This window comes from Idiotropiscis lumnitzeri, chromosome 9 (assembly GCF_059441095.1).
Source record: "Idiotropiscis lumnitzeri isolate Australia: NSW breed Sydney's pygmy pipehorse chromosome 9, RoL_Ilum_1.0, whole genome shotgun sequence".
In the NCBI taxonomy this organism is placed as follows: domain Eukaryota; kingdom Metazoa; phylum Chordata; class Actinopteri; order Syngnathiformes; family Syngnathidae; genus Idiotropiscis; species Idiotropiscis lumnitzeri.
In genome coordinates this window covers 16,920,851-16,941,601 of record NC_142399.1, presented here as the reverse complement: position 1 = coordinate 16,941,601, position 20,751 = coordinate 16,920,851, and the positions used below count along the sequence as shown (strand labels likewise).

Sequence of the window (20,751 nt, the reverse complement as noted above, 5' to 3'; positions counted from 1 at the left end):
TACAATTTTTATCTAATTAATTAAATAAAAGTTGTTCATGATTAATTGCGATTAATCACATTTTTCAACTACTAATTTTGTGATGCCTGGAACAGATATTTAGTTGAATTAATATCGGTGTTTCGTTCTGAGATGATGTGCCAAAGATGTACTGCTTATATGTGGTGTGTTATTTGAATTTGGCTTTGCAAAGTATGTCAATTATTTTTGCAGTAAATCAAACTGAGTTAAAAAAAAAAAAAATAATAATCTCCAGAATGAACATTTTGACAGCCCTGTTAAAAAGATTTAATTTCATTAGGGCAAACAGATCTGCCAATGCTGTGCTTGAAAAAAAAAACTATCACAGAGCTACCCTATAATAACTACCGCATATTTAGAATTGATAACCTCATTGGAGTACAGTGCATTGTGTTGGCAAGGTGCAAGTGATTGTAGGCTTCTATGTCAGGTAGAAAAGGCAGACAGGAACCAGGAAAGGAAAAGCTGAGGAGCCAGAGCCAGATGTGGCAGGCTGGACTGGAAACGGGTGGCCCAACTGGTCCAGCGTGTGTTTTCCACAATGACGTTCATAACAACATGATATGAGGTTATGTAGCAATGAGCAAGATGCAGAGACAAACTTTCTTTACAGTCACATATAGAAGACCACGTGCATATGTGCATGCATGCGTTGCGAAAACACTCACTGAAATTGTTCCAGAAGAAACGAAGATTTGATATCTGACGACAGTCTTTTTGTAGGAGACTTGACGATTGATTGCAGAACCAGTTTTAGCATCCATCTTTGTTGACAACACCAGTGACATAGTTAAAAAATCCCAAACCTGTTGCATTATATAAAAAGTAGGCCAGTGGGACATGACAACATAAACTGCTCACAAATTACTGTTAGATAATCAAGTGAGCAGCATTTTCTGTCGCGAGCACCAGCCACTGTAGCTGGTGAATATCTGAAGTTAGCAGCCAATCACAGTTTTTTTTGTTCGTTTGTTTTTTTTTCCTAAATTTAGCTCTGCTGTTTTTAGCAATGCGTCGTAGTATTTATTGGATAGGAGTCACTGCCGGGGGTACAAATGACCAAGAACAAAACATAGTGTAGAGTAGGGTTGGGCATCGTTGGAATTTCAACAATTCCGGTTTTTGATTCTGGTTTCTTGTTTCAAGTCCGATTGCAAGCAATTCAGTTTAGCCGTTGATTTTTAGCGGCTCACAGCACAGACTAAAGTAACATTTGACACGGCCCTTGCCATTTGCCCGCTTTCAACAATGGTAGCTACCTTGTACACTGAGTGGCAAGGCAGAAAAAAGTTGTTCTTATCTCTCACTTCCTTCTTTTTTACTAATCAGTCATCATTTGATTGGGCCACCGGCCATACCAAAATCTTGAAAATCCTTTGTTTTGCTTTATCACTCCGCTGTTAATTTTTTCAATGAAACAGTATGCAGTAAAAAAAATAAATATATTATAACTTCATATATTGTTACCTACACTGATGAATTGTCAACATCTTTATTCCTATTAACGTTTCACTTTTTTATTACCTTAACTACAAATTTTTTACAGGGTTATATCTGAGCAGTATGAATATCAAATTGATGAACTTGAATTATAAGTTATTGATTTTCCCACTACCACTTTCACTAGAGAGCTTTATTTTTTAATTTTTAAAAAAAATAAAGTCGTGCGGGTGTAAATGATATACACTACACCGGGCAAACTACGGCCCGGGGGCCACAGGAGGCCCATTAAACGTTTTAATCCGGCCCGCCGAACTTGAAAAAAATTAAATGAATAAACCTTGTTAATGTTTTATTTTCTAAATACTCTGGTGTGTCAATGACATATATATTGATGCAATGCTTTTGTTCACTTTCATTTGAAATTAAATGTATTTTTTTCTCAGACGAGGTGAGGTGACCAAAACACTCCATTCAGCTGCTCCTGGTCCGGCACCGCTGTCAAATTTTGGAACCCATTGTGGCCCACCAATGAAAATGTTTTTCCCACTCCTGCACTACTACACTAAGTTCCCTCTCGGCTCACCTGCCGTGTAGACGACCAAAGCAGAGTTATTTTGTATCCCATTTCAGAATAGCAGCAAGTGCAGTGTGTGTTTACAATGTGCCTATTGTGGACACATGCTCCCTCTGTATATATATATATATATATATATATATATATATGTTATATATGATATTTTGCATTTGGGTTGACCCTGCGTTCAGTTGTTCAACGCCTCAATGTTGGTATTATTCGTATTTTATTGACTTTGGTTCAGAGCAGGAGGGAGCAGCAAGCTCGTCAGACATAGCACCTTCTTTTTCTTACTGTAAGTTTTGCACTGAGGCGACGAAGAAAGGTAAGCGAGCCAGTCTTACAGTGGCGCATGCTTGTGCACACTTCGTTAAATTGCCAACAATTTTGGGAGAATAGAATCGAATCGAATAGAATCCAATTCTTAAGACACAACACCCAACCCAAATATACCTGACTGAGCCAATGTCTTGCGCATCACCGGCCAAACTGGTTGGTAAGTTTTTATCAAACACCCGTCAATGACAGGATGGAGGGTGTTAATTTAGAATCCTGCATATTAAATGTCATTTTTACGGCTAATTATAGCAAACAAACGCCACATCATTATGGTGTTAATTAACATTCAAACAATTGTTCATCAGTCGTGGATATCATTATGAACAATATTTTTACATGTTCTCTAATATTTTCTCGACCTGAAACGTATACTGTACTTTCTTGCATGCTGATTAGCACATAGTCAGCATGTCTGCCTCAATATTTTAATGCTCAGTATTCGGATCTTGTTTCAGGTCAGTGTTGATTTTGCAAGTTTTCTCCATGCTCGCAATGGTTTTCTTTTGGTTCACCGGTGTCCTCTCACATTTCAAACACACGCAAGTTTTTGCAGACTCAAATGTAATGTATGGATAGTTTGTTTATAATGTATTTGTTCTGCGTTTGAGAGAGTAGTTCATTAGAGTTCATTGTATGAACCTTTATTTGTTAATACAATACAATGAAATTTAATTTTTACATGTGTGCTTTGCTGTACATTTGAAAAGAAAACTATTGAGTATTACTGAATTAAAAAAATCTCATGATGAAAAGCTCAGCACATACTGAGCTCTTCAGCAAAATGCATTTGTCATTGCCTAAGGTATGAGTTGATGAAAGATTTGCATCTGTACAATATGAATGACGGCTTAAAAGGACGTCAATCCAAAAAGATTATTTGTAATAATATGATCTGAGCACCTTCAACTAGTTTAACCATGGCATTAACATTGCGTTCGTGGAATCTGAGTCAAACAGCAAAATCATCTTTTGAGCCATCTCAGGTGGCGGCCATTTTGTCACTTTTGTCGACTGAAAATGACATCACAGTTGCCCAGGACACAGCTAACGACCAATCACAGTTGCCCAGGACACAGCTAACGACCAATCACGGCTCACCTGTTTTCTAAAAATGGCTGGATTTTACTGATTAACTCATACTCCACAAACACAGTTAACCTTTACGCTATTGTTTCGACAAATGTTTTTCATTAAGAAATGTTTCAGGTTGACTTACCCTTTACGTTGTACCCAAGATGAGGAGTCTCTTAACAATTAAAGATACTCAATGAGTCAATATAATATTTAAAGCTTGTGCCAGCCCTGTGCGTCCAAATTACAGTTTAGTTTAGTTTTCAGTTGGGGAATTGTATGTTTTAAGAACACAACAAAATGCAACCGACACAACAAATCAAAGAGATATAGATCAACAATGACCACCAAGGGGATTCATAATGGGAGTCTGCTGGGTCACCTTTTACAGCGCCCCGTTTTCGCAAAAAGAAAAACAGAAAGGTAGAGGGGTGGTGAAAAACAATTCCAGACTGAGCTCTTGTATGGGGAGCACAGTATGGATTCAGAAACAAAACATTCAGACACCAGAGTGGAAATCCAGGTCTAAAAAGTAAAAAATGCGACCACAGATTGGTTTAAAGCACAGGTACTTCTATTCAAATGAGCTCGTAGATAGCCCCAGTAGTTTGTTTCTTATGAACAAAGCGTTATCCTTAGTAAGCGACATAAGCTCTTGTAGTGAGCGCCTCTATGTATAGATAAAATCGGTAATATTGGGGGGACCGTTCTAATAATTTCAGAGGTTGATGTGCACATACTGTAAGTTGAGACATAAAAAAACAACATACGTTTTGGTGACGATAACCTGGTAATTGCAGTTTTCGTATATGAGGAAACATTTAGTTTTCATACATGACACGTTTAGAGCAAGCGAGGAGAGACGTACTCAAGATGGCGTTCCCGCATACCCGTTCCCGCAATAAAACCTCTGACCTATGGCTGCCATTAACGATTATGTTTGCTAGTCGACTAGTCACCGATGGCAGTTGCAATTACTCAACTAATTGGATCAATTGCAGCATATCGTACTTGCAAGCAGCTGCTCTTATACAACCATCATTAGCTTACAGCCTAAATTCTTTAAGATATATACAAAAATAAAACTACAAATAATGACAAAAATGATGATAGTACATTCAACTTTGCAGCATGTACCTGACAAGTTCATAAATGATACTAGACCTTAAACTGAAGGCGATACTGTGCTTAAAATGTTTTGCTGTAAATGTTAAGTGTATTTTAAAATGGAACCAAAACCTACTGCATACACAATTCACACTTTACACTATGAATTCTAGGAAAGTAACCATAATTACAAAAATAAATACTTAATATATTTTAAATATTTCCCAATTCTCAGTTTTTTTTAAACGTAGAAAACAGTGAAGTTTGATGTGTAAAATTAGGAAAAAGCACTGTGCTAGAGCAATGAAAAATAAACACTTGCATTGGTTTTTAACGCAGTTTTGATCACTGCTCCCAATTGTAAATCCATCGCCAACTGCTGCTACTATTCTGCCACACGAGAATCAGTCACGCAACGTCAGGAGGTCTATTAGTTGCGGGGTGGACATAATCATTTCTTTTTTAAAGTTAGGTGGGTCAGAAAGGGAGTACATTTGAAACACTTTTTTTTTTTTTTTACACACAATAGAGACAGTATAAGGAATATTCATAATCACTCTCAAAAATACACAAAGTCGTCTCTGATTCAAATTTGACGTGTGGTAGCAGTTGTAGTTACAAAAAAAATTAAATAAAAAATCTAAAGTTAGTAAGTGACAACAGATCTTGAATAGCATTGTTTATTAAAATTTGATCCTGCTGCAAAATCCTCCAAACAACGCCCCGAAAATATCATAATCAACAATTCTCAAGGACCTACAGTATTAAAACATAATGAGCGAGGCTACAAATGGCAAGGCAGCTCTGCATCAGAGCAAGTGTTTGTCCTTAATTCGCAATGTCTCTATCAAAAAAAAAAAAAAAATCTAAGAAGCCTCAATTGAATGAATAAAAACATAATATTCACATGTTTATGAGTCAAACATCTGTTTGGCTCTCTGAAAATAACACGTGATCACTGGTGTGACGTAGTCATTACTGAGGAAAGTCACAACTTTGCATGCTTCCTCCAACTTCCGCAATGGAAAATTGAGTACCTTGTCAATTCATGAGCCATTCAGCAAGTACTGAATTATGGCTACAATGACAACAAATGCTGTTCGACAGAAAACAATGGACATAAATCTAAATGCACATGCACAATATGAGACAGTCCTTTGCAAAGCAATTTAAAAGAACTTGAAAATCCCCCACCTTTTCCCCGACAATTAAACAATAATGATACATTTGCACTTGATTCACTGCAGCAAGCAATGAAACATCACAAGGGGGTTGAAAGGGCAAAGCACATCTGTATAGCCATTCGAGCTGGAGCCTATCCCAGTTCACTTTGGGCAAGCGACAACCTACATCCGGGACACAAATAGAGACACACTGTCACTGAAACTTACATTCACACTGTCACTGAGTGGGAAGTGAAACCACGCTGCCTCTACCAAAGCCAGGCGAGTGTACCACTAACCCACTTAAATCATCTCCTCTAACTTTCATACTCTTCATCACAAGCTCATGAGTTGTTCTGGTTTACGTGTAAGAAATCTGACTGAAATTCTACGTAACAGAAGAAAAACAGAGATTGGTAAAGGGTGCTGAAGTACTTTACCGATTATTGTGCTCACCCACTGATGTAACCCCCTACACACTCACTGCCAGAGCAAAGGCCCAGTTAGCATGCCAGGAATAGTTTCCGTTTCAGTTGTGAGGGAGTCAGTGCTAAATGCGACATGAGACAAATTCTTTGGATCTGATCACCTAATGGTGATGTCATTCCTTGTGGTCACTGTTTTGAGGAATGACTTGTCTCGGCTCTTATCCATTCGTCCAAAGTTGAAAAGTGACTCTGAGAAGTCATGTGGTTCGTAGAGTAATGCTCTTTAAAATTAGGGTGCGCAAGTTGCGGTTTTCTTCCACCATCTTGCCTTGAGACATTCATGTTGGTGCCGTCGCTCACAGAACGCGGAAGAAGGTTGGTGTACGTGTTAGTGTGGGGTTCACTCGGAAATGCTATCACAGACATGTTTGATTCTTCTTTGACTGAGATGGGAGACTCTTGTTTCAGTTGGAACCCAGCCTGAGATTCTCTTCCTACTAGGCCCTTCAGAAATTCATTCCTTTCCATCCCCTCCAGGAGCGGGAAAGCTCCGAGCCCCTGAGCACTCTTGTCCGAACCAGGAACAGTGCTCTCAAAAGTGTTCTGAAATGGATTGAGAGCACTAAAATTGTTCCACGCATTTTGGAAGCCCTGGTTCTGGCTCCCAATGTGGTTCTGGACCCGGTTATTGAAGGCAGGTCTCGCCCTATGTTGCTGTGAATGGAAGAGCGCATGGGACTCAGGCTGGCTCATCACAGGAACTTGAGGAACTGCGTCCAAGCACTGCAAGTCCCTCATGGAGAGTTCAGGGAGGACATTGCTTTCACAGGGGAAACCAGAAGCATGGTTTTGATGCTGTGGCCGACTGCTCTTAGGCTGGGGCGGGTTGCTCATAACATTAGAAGGATTGACGGAGGATGTATCCATCGAAAGTACTGGGTTGGGGTTTGTCCAAGAATGGCTGACTGGAACATTTGTATGGTACGGTTGGTTGAACACAGGTTGCTGTTGCATTGGAGGTGGCTGCTGCCTCGGGTACATGTTGAGGTCTGGAAAACATAAAAGTGACTTTTAGTACACCCCACTAGAGAATTAAGATTATATGGATGTGTTGTTGTATTATAGTTTTTGAATTCTAATCACAGAAAAAAATCAGTGTAACTTTAATGATCGCCTTGACTTTTTGTTCAGTTAGATTTTATCTTCTATGCACAGTCATGTAAATCTAAGAATCTTTTGAGTCAGCAGGGCTGGCGAATGTAATTGAAACTACATTAGCAATGACCCTTTTTGATGTTGGCATTTTTCATCCTCTAATTGATTGATCAAAAGAAAATTAGTAACAACCAACTTTGACCACAAAACACGTCCTCAGCGATTGGCAAAATTTAGAATAATCAGCATCTCTGCTAATTAAGTTAAGATGTATGTTATTTGCAGGTGTACCAATGCACGTAATACAAGAAACACTGAACGCATGCAAAATCACGTGCTCTGGCAGACTACTATACTTATATTGTTAGGTACAGTGGGAAAGTCATGGCAGCCCGCCAGCTCACTGACATTACAAACATCAGATTTCAGATTGTTTATGACAAGAGTTTTATGGACTCTTGTCTTCTTGATACAAGATTAGTTCCAGTAAAACAGGTGGTCATCCTGTGCTGACCAGACCTGGCCTCGGTCCACACCTCACCCTGCCGCTTGACAGTTGATCGCACGAGCCTAGATGGCAAAAAGCCCAGTTTCCCAACCCACCAGCAAGGACAGTTGTTAAGGTGTCAGGGAGTGAGATTTACTGAACATTCTGTCACACGGTGCAAGCTGGCAACTGTCACACCTGATTCGATCAAATTTAAATTGGATCAAATACTCAACGTGCTGTTTGGCACATAGGCATGTTTGATGTCTTGTTATGTACCACTATTGCATTACTGCCAAGTAAACCAGGAATCACTATGCCACCATCACGCGACCGTAAAATGCGGCTGTCCTGCATTGTCACTTGCTAGTTTTACCAGTTTATTAAATCTAAATACTCGTTGGAATGGGGATTTTGAACAGGCAACTGCTCAGAACAGGAAATACTTGTTGGAAATTGTAATTATTTCATAACGGGAAACAATTGTTGGAATAAGAATGGGTACTGGTAATATAGTGATTGAGTAATTCTGGTTAATCTTGGTCCTAGTCTATTTTGCAAAATAATTACCTGGCAATGCCTTGTAATCCTATGCGAGTATGGATGATAGATGAAATACTGTACAGATGAAACTTTCAAAACACACTTTGGCCAACCTGTCACCGAGGGCCATTTTGCCTTGCGAGACCCTTCTTGGGGGCAATTAGCTATACACTCTAGGGATAACTCACTCAGGCACTCAAACTCCCACGATTCACCACGGAGTTTTCTACTGGCTACACCAATTTATTTTGTTAATAGGGTCATGGAGATCACAGAATATTGAAAACTCCAGACACTATTTGTCAAGAAGAACTTTTCTTATGACATCGTAGCTTTTAAGGCGTGTGTATATATATATATATATATATATATATGAAATTACTGTACCTTGCACGTGATTCCTGATATTCTGTGGCACTGCCCTTTGTCTGCTCATAGCCAGGCCAGAAAACGGAACAGCTAGAAAAAATGCAGAAGCATCTTTGTCACATTCATGTATTTATGTACTCACTCTTGATGATGATAGGCTAATGTTTAACTGACTACATTCAGTGACAAATCTTACCTGACAATCCTGACATTTTCATTAAGTTATCTCGACTGCGTTTTTTCTTATTATAGCCATATGGGTCTAAGAAAAAAAAAAAAAAAAAAAAGAAATAACCACAAAAGGTCAATGGCGTCAACCATCACGTGCAGGATTTCCAGGCATACTGCTTACCTTTGTCATCAGGAAGATATCGGAAGTCCAGGGGCTCGCTGACTTCCACATCTGACGGTCGGCGTAGCTGCATGTGTACAGTGACTGACTCTGTTATCGAAGTGTTGTAGAAAGGCGGCGTCTTAAAGACGATGGCCACTTGGCGATGAACGTCTGCTTGAGAAAACGAGCCTTTGGCTTCCCAGCCATCAGAGGAGAAAAAACGCACTTCTATGTCATCTAAAGGAAAGACGGACAATGGAAAGACAGCACGGAATTAGTATGCAAAGAGATGAATGGCAAGTTCTCAGACCAGCGTTTGGGAGAGTCGGCTAAAATTATAAGAATCCTATTTTTTTTAAATAATATGACTCAAGTAAAACTTAAAAGTAGTTCTCAAAATAATTACATCAGAGTAAGTATTCTGTGAGAAAAAAACAACCCAAATACTGACTAATTGTTCCGCCATGCTGTGTTACATAGATGAGTCACTCACAAGTGCAATTTACATTATTTAGTCTTGTATTATTTATGTAATGTAGTAAATGCAGCTACCCAAACAGGAACCAAATCGAAGACGACACTTCACACTGATGTACCTTTTTGCACTTTATCACAAAGCAGGAAGATCTCGTCTCCTCCCTTAACAGAACCACTGTTGCTGTTGACACGACAGATCCTCAGCTCTGCAGTGTTTGGTGCCCCTGTCGTTTTAAACAGGCAGGCGAGCAAATGGGTCAAATCGCAGGTGGCATACCAGGTTGTAAACACTTTTTGTGTGCCAATAAGTTTGATGAAAACAATCACAATATTGACTGAGCAGCAACGTTCACGTTGAAGCTTCACCAAGTTGAGTCACATGTCTGTTGTCAGAAGAGGAAGTACTCTATGGTAACACTCTTGTTTGAGGGTTAGTGTGTGTACAGTATACAACTTCCCCTTTCTCAATGTGTGTGTGTGTGTGTGTACGATAAACACTAAATTAGTTCACAAGTGACTGAAGCACCTGCAACGGTTTTGATAGACACGAATGTAATAATTCTTGCAGACAATAAATAGTGCCGTGTTCTTAAACTACTTCTCCACACGTATCGTCATAGGATTGAATCTTATGTTGCTGTGTTCCAAATTAGTGGGATGCTATTTTTCTTTCTAAAATGATCCAAAGGCATTTAGTACATTCACATATTCTATGCAGAAATATTTTTAGAAACACACTAAACAGTCAAATAAAAACAATGAAATGAAATGTTGCATGATTAAGGCGGGTCTGCAAAGTGACTCACATGAGCGTGAATGCATTTCATTATTTGTCATTAAAGTTAACATTTTAATATTAACAATGGTTAATTGTACACTTGCATGAGTGTTAAGGATGATAAATGCTACCTAAAACATTACCTGTACAGGTACTACAGACACCGTGATAGCCGTGTTGAGTCAGGAATTTGTTATTTTTTCATTATGTTCTGCTTGAGTCAATTTTGAGCCCAGCGTCATACACACAAATAAAAGACATCAACCAAAATTTCGCTTACTGTTGTCATAGATGGGGTTGCTGACTACAGTGTTGAGTACTCGAGTGTAGTGACTGTTGTCATCTTGCAAGAAAACCTGTATACACAAGCGGACCACGTTCAGGTCATACTCTTCTGTCTGCAGCAGCTGCTCCTGCGGCACTGTGGTCACACACACACACAGATACATCAAGATGATTGTTACCATAAAAGAACTATTGCAAAGCATATTTTGACATTACATGTCTGCCAGTCAACACATTTCCACAAATAACAAGCTCATTAGTGAGTAGATGTCACAAAAAACAAATAAAAGGGGCAACTGACACAATGCAGAGATGATTCCTGAGAATGTACATACAACATGCTAAAAGAGTTTGGCTCAAGTATTTCAATATTGTAGGCATTGCGCACAGCTTGCGGCAATACCGCGATATGCCCAAACAAATGCTTTGAAACACAGGCTTTCAGCTCCCCACCTACAATTTGTTGCCACTGTGACGCTGAGCAACGTCACAGCAGAGTGGAAAGAAGTGTGAGCGTGTGTGCGTGTGCGTGCGTGTGCCTCTGTGTGTATAACTGAGAGCCGAGTGCCCGAAATGGCTCGTGACGTGTGTGAAAGTAATGCAGTGGGGCCGGAATGCGTGTAAGTGAATCTTTGACTGGGGTGCTGCGATGCACGAGATGGAAACTCATTCATCTAGAACGTGTTGAGGAGCATAAATATTGCAATGAGCATGTTGGGTATTTTCCCCGGCCGCTGTCGGCGCTTGCAAGATCAAAGATGAATGCAAGCATGCCTTGTCTCCTGAGGCATGGGTGACATCTTTCGTCCCACCAATACATGGGATCATTGTTGAATAGATTTGCGTGTGTGTGCGTGTGCGTGTGTGTGCATCATTCCGGTCACAGTATTTTGCTGATTTTCATATGCATGTTTACTTTAATGCCCAAATACAGTTTTGATACCACGAATAAAGCTTCTGTGTGAGCGGGTACAGTGAACAGTAAGAGGCACAACAATTACAGCGACTTCACTAAATCCTCCTAGCCGATGCATGTTTAATGCATTATAATAGTCAGCTGTACAGGGAAGGAGTATATGAGGAACTGAAGTGTAGACTACCGTATTTTGAAAGAATAACGATGAAAATAAATACTTTGTATAGAGCGTAATTAGTTATCACATGTATAATCTTAAACGAATGCACTCCACTATTTTAAATAATGTATTCATATTTCTTCAATGTACTTCTTACGATACAATATTATTAGTCTGAAAGTATGTTGACCGAAATTGCAAATTAACTTGAACTGCCCCCAAAGGCCAACATTCAAAGCAAGCATGATTTGAACGAGTGTCTGGCAAACGCTGGTCATCAAGTGATACCAAACGAGCATCATCTGTGAACGGATAACACGCTTAATTACGGCTATTAGACATTTTCTCGCGTTGACAAGCATGGATCTGTTAGGAAAGTTTTCTTGAGTTTGTTGGGATGAAAAGAGAGAGGAAGTAATGCCCTCTGATGGAGGAAGAAGTCAAGTTTCGGAGCAGAAGTGAGCAGATGAGAGAGAGAGCTATATATCAGTCTCTCTCTCGACAGCACTATATGTGTGTGCGTGTGCATGTGTGTGTGTGTGTATAGTAATGAGACAACTGGCTGATGTAGTAATAAATTGAAATGAGGATTTTCAAAGACATTTCCTTCCTGTGTACTGCTACTGAGTATGCGCTATTTTTCTGGTGAGGATTAAAACATTGAAATAACAAAAATCAGAGGCCCTATGAATTAGGTCAGACGCTCAGCCATTTCTCTCAACAAAGCAAATAGTAAAGCAGGAGGCTCATTCATCTCCCCATAGTTTTACAGCTGGATGGAGAAAACACTTTTTAATTTCAACTCTGAGAACTGGGGAAGCACCCCGGCGTCCACGCCTCCCCCCACTTTTAATGAATCCTACATTCCCAGCTCTCACGTGGCATTTTCCATGTGCTCAGTTGAGCAACTGTGACCAAGAATGGGGAAGTAGCCTAATGCTTGTTTGCACGAGAGCACCACTGTCTGTCTGTACAGGCGTGAAATGGAAAGAGAGGGGAAATGGCATTTGACTAGATATCTGCAATCACATTTTTGGCGTGACGTGAGAAGAAATGGGTCAAGTTCATTTGAAAATGTTTCAACCACAGCACCGGTGACAACAACAGGATAATGGGCAAAGACAGGTCAGTCATGAAAAAATAATGCAACAGTAGCATAATTGCATGGTATTATAATAACAGCAAAAGAAAACACCAAAAGAAAAACATTTTTACCAGATGCCTATCTGAAATAGAATGTAATTATTAATTTGTTAATGGCCGTTTCAATAGTTGCATGATTGCTGAGACATGAACAGTCACACAATGCCCCTTTGATCCCAGTGAAAAGAAAAACAAGATGCCATTACATCACAATAAGTCTCCAAACCTTTGGAGCATTTTGGCACCATTAAGGATTAGGATACACTGCGATGTATTAACCATGGTTGTACTCCACGTCTCACTTCATTTTTTGTACTTTTGGCTCAGCAAAACATATGAAACGCAATTAGTAGGTAATTTTCCGTCCATTTTCTTGTCCTCTGAGAGGTCGCTGGTGAACTAAAGCCTAATCCAGTTGACTAGTCGCCAGCTAATCGTTAGCCGCAGATGGAAAAATAAGAATAGCTCGCCCAACCCAAAACACTAGCACATGATTTCTATGACTGAGGTTGAATACGTAGCGATATTGTAAAGTTAGACCTGTGTGTTTACAACAAGCAAAGGAATCAATACATTAATTTCAATGCACTGTATTTGTATAATACAAGATTATTAGGACATGTTGTGGTGTCTCGCAAAGCAGTATATTACTCCGTTAATATTGATTATTGGCGTTTCTGCTCTGCAACATTTTGAAGCATTCATGCTCAATTTCTGAAGGAATTGTAATTTTCAGTTTACGCCGCTCATTCAAAGTTTGGTCTTTGCTGAGGTTTGTGTTATAAAATCCCTGCTGTCTGAATTCTTGTTAGAATGTTGTGATAGCTGCACACAGCTAATTGGAATGTAAGTCAGGTAGGTACCAATAAGGAGTTTGCATGGTCTGCCCTTGCTCCTGTGGGTTTACTGGAGAGACACCGGCTTGCACCCACCTTCCAAAAACATACATGTAAGGCTCATTTTGGACTCGGATGTGAATATGAAAGGTTGTTCATCTACAAGTGCATTACTGGCAGTCAGCTGGGACACGCTTCAGGTCACCTGAGACCCTGACGGTAAGTAGTTGGGAAAAACAGGGCTTTAACATTGCGCCAAAATAAATGAAAAGGAAGACTGAAAAAGTGGGAACAAAAGCAAACAAACTAATATCCCACCGCCCCCCTTTTTATAATCCCTTTGGTTAATTCACATGACTCTGTTATTCAAGATTTCCTCAAATAACAATGACAATATTGAGACGCCAGAGGACTCACCATTGAAGGGGTTGATCCCTCTGTTCACCCTTTGTAAAATGGCATCTTTGACCTCTCGCTTCTTCACACACCTGATACCCAGATTCTGAAAACTAAGGGAAAACAACAGGCGACATGAGTGCAACAACAAAAGAGGAACACCGTGGCACAAAGCTCCAAACAATATGCCAAACCATTAGTTAGCAGGTTGCTTCCTAATTCGTAGAGCCAAAATGTTTTTTTGCAATTAGGGATGTCCCGATCCGATATTTGTGCCAGATTGCGGTCCGATATCAGCCAAAAAAAAAGTATCGGACTGCATCCAAACTGGCTGATATTAGCACTCATAGACAAGCAGTTCATTTGAAAATCTGCTCCGGGTCTTGTATCCAGAGCGAGCGTGCATTGCCCACGTGATCAAAACAACCACCCCTGTAAATGAGCGAGAGAAGACGGTGTAGGAGTCACCATATTTATTAAAACACTAAATATAGGTTTACTAAATATATTTATTTGGTTTAAATAGTATAATTTGATCAAACCTATTCTAACAATTTCCACTAAAAAACAGTTACAGCATGTATCATTCCTGTTGATATCATATCGGATGACATCGGTTTCAAACATTACCCTAGCCAGCAATATCGGTTTGGGACCGGAAGTGAAAAATGTTGTATCGGTACAGCCTTAGTTGCAATCATGAATCTGTCTGTTCTGTTCATGTAAAGTGACTGAAAGCATGGAAATAAATATCCATAACACCCTCTAATACTTTCTGCCACTCCTTGTGTAATGCTGCTAACAGTATCTGCCCCCTTAATTGATTATATTACAGTATGTCAAAATGACTTGTTTAAACAACAAAACAGATTCTGTGTGTTTACTACGGCGAGGTCCAGGAGAGAATTGCAAATTTGGCACAGCGAAATATTCTGACTCATTCACACACGCTCGACTACACACACAACCTCAGTTTTCCTTTTCTACCACGCATTCAGGCTGTATCAGTGATGTCACTCGGGGAATTCCCATGATGCCATGCTTCATTTTTGTGTGTGTGTTTGCGAGCATGCACGTTGTTTTATTTATGATGCTTGACAATACTTAATTAAAAAAGAGACTGAGGTGATAATGACACAGCTAGCATGTTAGTAGAAGTCTCATGGAACTCACGCAATGACTTTGCGATCCGGCCCAAACTCGGCCTCGTAGTAGCCATCTTTGCAGTCTTTGCCTACCAGATCATGAGGATGTGGCCTGTAAGGCTCATTCTTTGTCACCAAATAAACGCACACTTTGCCCTTGCCACTGTAATTCAGAATCTGTGGAGGGAGAAGAGTGAGTGGTTGGAAAATTTATTCCAGGCATGCGCAAAGAAAGTCAGTAAGTGGACATAAACACAGTCGTCACCTGCAGACTGGGGTAAGTCCTGTTGTTGTCCGTGCTTTTCTCGCCAGGTATGCTGCCAGCCGAACGACCCTCACACTTGTACCGGAAGCGCATTCCTCGCATCCTGGGTTGCTCAAATATGCGGATCGCTGGCTCGCTCACTAGGGGGGGGGAAAATGGTCCAAATAATCAGCCAACAGCCAGAGAAACAGAGAGACACATCATGAAAAGATGGCGATGCAAGCAGTACGCTTATGACGGGCTTATAAACCGGTAACCAATGAGGAATTTGTTTGTTAATGCAGTACTGACCCATGACTTGTTATTATTCTTTTCTAAACAGTGTAACAAACCGAACCAACTTACAATGTATCGTAGTGTTTGTTCTAGATACACACACAATAGTGGAAAATGTGTATATAGAGAGACCTCATACTTTTTATACTCTTTTATCCCTCAACATGTTTTAAACGCGTGTTACGCAATGTATAACATTGTATATCCCAATACGTGAGTATTATTAGGTCTGTATGTATTTTCCAGTGGAAAAATACCACTCAAAATATCTGGCATTATTAAGAATGCAATAAAGTGCAAATATTTGAAATAAATACACTAATAATAAAAGTGTGTCATGCAACATTCAAGTATGCCTTCCATTGAACCAATATTATAAAGACTTTCAGAAGTTGAGATTTAGGAACACAAATTTGTCAGCTTGTTGTGACATGAAAAGAAACCTTTTAAACTAGTTTGTTGCTTTTTTGTTATATAAGTTTTGTCTTATTGTAGGAAAAGTTGGTCAACACTGTCACGCTAACTAACATGTAAATAGTGTACGCACTGTTCCATGAACTGCTTTTCTCTTCATCACTTTGTGGTTTTGGTGTAACACTCGTGCTTTGTTGCAACTTCACACTGCCTCTGTATAGTTCTTCATTTGATGTCTTGAAATGGTAGAAAAATGTGTTGGAGCTGCTCGTAACAACTTGTTGGCAACATGTTTGAAAGATTAATCTTTTCTGGTTAGTGTCTGACTTTTTAAAAACAAACTGTGGAGTTACAGTTCCCTATTTTCAGCATCAACTCTTGGGGCTCTGCTTCCACTTTGTTATTTGCGAAGCGCTCGGCGCCTGCCATGTTGTGTATAGTCATTTGCGGTTTTGCGGCGATGTAAAAATGCCAAATAGTTTTTAGTTTTTTTTTTACATAAACCTTCATTCATTTTTCATACAATGTTAGCGTGGCGTCTAAAATCGCTCTTGTCACACAAAAACCCACAATTCATAATCAGTGGGAGCAAATGCACCAGAGATGGCGATACACTGAGGCTAGGGGGGCACCAGCCCCCTCAGACATCTGTGTAGCCCCAGTTAAGCCCCTCTTATAGAACAACGCTCCCCCCATTGTGCCTGTGTCAGAGGAACTACAAGTGAACCAGGAAGTTTCATGTGATGTGGACGGAACTGACAGGTGCCCCAACCAGACTGAGACACTCTCACACTCATGCACTCTCTCTCTCGCTGTCATACACCACACACACAAACACACGCACGCACACACAAAGGTGTCTGTATAAAACAAGCCCTGTCGCATTTCTGTCCTAACTGTGGGGTGTACCATTTGCCAAATTGGAAAATGTAATGCTCACATCACAGACTGATAATGTCAGCCTCAATAACATAGTTTGAGTCCCACAAGCTCACAAACGCATCTATGAAACAAAACAAACGTCACTTGATTCTTTCCCTCAAAACAAAATGGGGAACTGAAAGTACACTGCTATGCATTTTGTGATGGAGCTTGCTTTTTTTCGCGGTTCTGGGACTCTTGAATTGTACTTACTCAGGTGTGAGTCGTCCTCAAGCATGGAAGGCAAAAGAGCTGGGAGAAAAGAATCACACGGGAAAGAAAGATGTGATGTCAAACTATTGTGATGAATGGGACCGCGTAAGGGTTGGCTGTATGTTGCAAAATAAGACACTTCAGCAATTTCCTGACACAGTGCAAAGACGAGGTGATTGTTTCATAAAACACAAAAATTACAACAAAATTATCATTTGAGAGAGACATTGTATGCTCTGTAGTGTTGCCATTCTGGAGCCAGCCATATTCACCATACACATACAACATTTTACTAATGTCATCTTTCATTCATCACATCTTACAGTGTTCTAATGCTATGGTTTCTGTACAATAAAATAAAGAGGATTGCTACTCACCATCCATGATGCACATGCAAACACACTGTTGACTTGTCACAGGGTTCTGACTTGCTCAGAGTGCTTGACGGAAGACTAGAATAGTGGGAGTCAGGGAAGGAAGTGCCCGGACGGAAATCCCCAGCTAGAAAGGGCCAATCAGGAGCTTGTGAGTCACTCCAGAGATCTTACACACTACGAAGAAAGTTCATGTTCAAAACTGCTGCTTCACCGACAGAGACGGAGAGAAAAAAATTTAATCATGAATATTGAGAACAGCTTGACTGATATACAGTGAGCTTTGCATTATTTTTAATATCATTATTATCTATGTTATTATATAATATTGGTGCGCATATTAAATGTCAAATGTCCATAATTGAGGGACATCTAAAAAGAATCCCTATGAAAGCCACATAAAGAAAGGGGGAAGGATAGGGGCTTAAGTTTCATGTTCATAAAGTCAGTATGATGTAGGATGAAATGTTAAGCAGTTAATTGTATTTAAAGAAAGAAAATAAACATCTTAAACCTTATATTTCGTAAGTTAAAATTTAAAAAGTAGCAGATTAGCGCTTACATTTTGTACTGTTCTAGTTGAGTTACAATGTTTTAAAAACAAAATCCTGTAAAAAAAAAAAAAAAAGAAAGAAAGAAAAAAAAACTTATAATTATTTTTTAATAAAAGCAACAGCAAACCAAATGACATTATCTAGTAAATAAAGATCAGCGAAACTTAGGTTTTTACTTAGACTTGATACTGCTTGCATTGTGAGCATGTTAAGCAAGGTTCTCGACGTGTACATTTTGTAGTATGAAACCTTGTCAGTCTGATAAACAATGACCTTCCAGTTACAAAGGGGTTTAGGAACTTGCAAATGGACACACGGATATTTACACTTAAGGCCACAATTAAGAAAGATGCTGTCTCACCCCATTGAAAAATGTCTGGTCATGAAGTCATGAAATGAAAAGCAATTATTTGCTCAACCTCCAATGTACTGGTCAAGCATCTCTTTAGCACCGGGACAGAAAAATCCCTGGAGCCGTGATTGAACCTATAAAGACAACCTAAAAAGAAAATAAATTTCTGCCGTGGTTTACATGTAGAACTCAGTTTAATGTGCATTAGATGCATGTGGACACACAAGGCAATCGCAGGCAGTGTCTTGAAAAATCATTCCATTTACAGTAGAGAGGTTAAGACCCAAAAATACACCTTAGACTTCGGTCTAAGGTCCCTTTTGGAATAGGAGTACCTTAGGGTAGGCCTGGACGATTATGGAAAAAATCATAATCCTGATCACAAATCACCTTTTACTTACCATGTGAAATTCAAGATTTTTTCATTCCACCACATCTACACCTTTGATGCCTTGCATCTTCGCACGCATTGAGGCATTGCCCTTATTGCTTTATCATATTTATTTTATCTTGTGTTGCTTTCAATTGTTTTAGGATTTACTGGGCTAACATGGGACCTCAGGAATAGAATTCATTGTCATTTCAAGTGAAAATGTCTGTTGGTTTGACCCATCCCCCCCCAAAAAAAAGTAATTGGATGATTGTATAATTTAATTTTAAGGAGGGGTAAATTCCTTGAATCTTTGAAACCCGAACTTTTACTAAACTATAAATATAAATAACTATAATATAATCACTATCAACAAAATAAATAGATAAAAACGTAAAATAAGAATATACTAAAATCCATTAAAATCCATCCATTATACCAATTGAAAAACAATACGAATACCGGCTGTTCCTGCGCGTTTTGGCCTCTTAGAGGCAGTGTGCAACAGAAGTTGCGTGTGAACTCTATTAATGTCGTGTTACGTAGATCGGGAAGAATTTGTACCTTTGAGTAGTGTTATCTTACCTGTGTATTTGATTCCACCGCGTTTGAGTGCGAATATTCGTTTTTGAATAAATAACACTCCCAAAGTCTATGCTAATTGCCATTAGCATTTGAATAGGATCCCCCATTGACTTTAGCATTGGCGCTTGCAACGTTTGATGATGAAAACAGATGTTAGTATTTTTCTTAACGTTTTTATTTTTTTAGGGGCGGGGTTGAACATCCCTTGAACGATTCTTTTTGACCAACTCATTCTAAGATACTGAGACGGGGCAAACTTGGGCAAACAGACAGAAGGAGCCAATCAGCAAGAGCGTAAGTGACGTAAAAACAAGTTTTCTTTTTAAATAAATGCCTGCAGAGCCGTCAACTGCTGATGTTTTAATGACTCCATCTGTTTCAGTTAATTTAAAACTGAGTTTAAACCTGAATGAAACAAATTATCGTCTCTCCCACCCGCCATTTTGAATGTTATGAGGGTGGTCTTCCGCCGCCGAACTGACGTTGATCACGAAACATACGTCACAGAAAGTAAACGAATTTGATTGGACGGTTCGTTTTCAACCGGAGCCCCTTTTTTGGGGTATTAATAAACTAATTAATTATTTATTATTATTGCATTTTTTTAGGACTGGTAGTCATAAAAATATGGCCACCTTATTGACTTTATTTTTTGTTAATTATTAATTTTCAGTGCTGAAAAGTTTAAGTATGACCTACTCGCAACATATTATTTTCAAAAACATTCTTAGCAAAAGCATTCTGCCATCTTGAAAATGGCCTCCATCAGGATTTCTTTCAGCGCAATAGCACTTTTGACCAGCCAATTTTCATATTTATATTACAATAAGGAGAAGTGGCTCAGCCAATGGAGGGATGGAAACTGTTTTTAATTTTTAAAACCTTGCAGCACAGGCCAAATTGGGAAAAAGGTCCCCTTTAACACTCATACCAAATGACATACTTGTATCACAATTTGTTTGAGATTTTATTCAATCGGTTATTTTATTCAATCAGCTCCAGTAAAATAAAAGGGAACAGTCAATAAGTTTTTTTCAAGAAAACAAGCCAATCGAAAAGGCATAGAATAAAGCTTCAGCTGACAAAACTGAAAACCCATTTCTGAAAATCATTGATCACAACACTACACAAATGTCATCAGCCAAGAAAATCTTTGGTCACAACACGCCAACATAAAATACCTAATCACGCCAAGTAGAATTAAGTTTTATTTTTTTTAAGACAAAAAAAGTTAGGTTTTTTTTTTTACTCAAATCA

The 20,751-nt window shown here is 39.2% G+C and overlaps 1 protein-coding gene across 1 annotated transcript; it reads right to left on the bottom strand.

Annotated features, from left to right (window-relative positions):
- Nucleotides 1–5,097: 5,097 nt before the first annotated feature.
- rel (REL proto-oncogene, NF-kB subunit) lies at nt 5,098–19,916 on the bottom strand. Its single transcript, XM_088305543.1, is given in 13 exon segments — nt 5,098–6,355; nt 6,357–7,195; nt 8,719–8,790; nt 8,897–8,962; nt 9,053–9,271; nt 9,631–9,735; nt 10,570–10,710; nt 14,047–14,138; nt 15,199–15,347; nt 15,436–15,575; nt 17,260–17,298; nt 17,637–17,810; nt 19,495–19,916. Coding segments are annotated over 12 exon segments (1,914 nt in total). The 5' UTR covers nt 17,653–17,810; nt 19,495–19,916; the 3' UTR covers nt 5,098–6,319.
- Between the last annotated feature and the right edge of the window lie 835 nt (nt 19,917–20,751).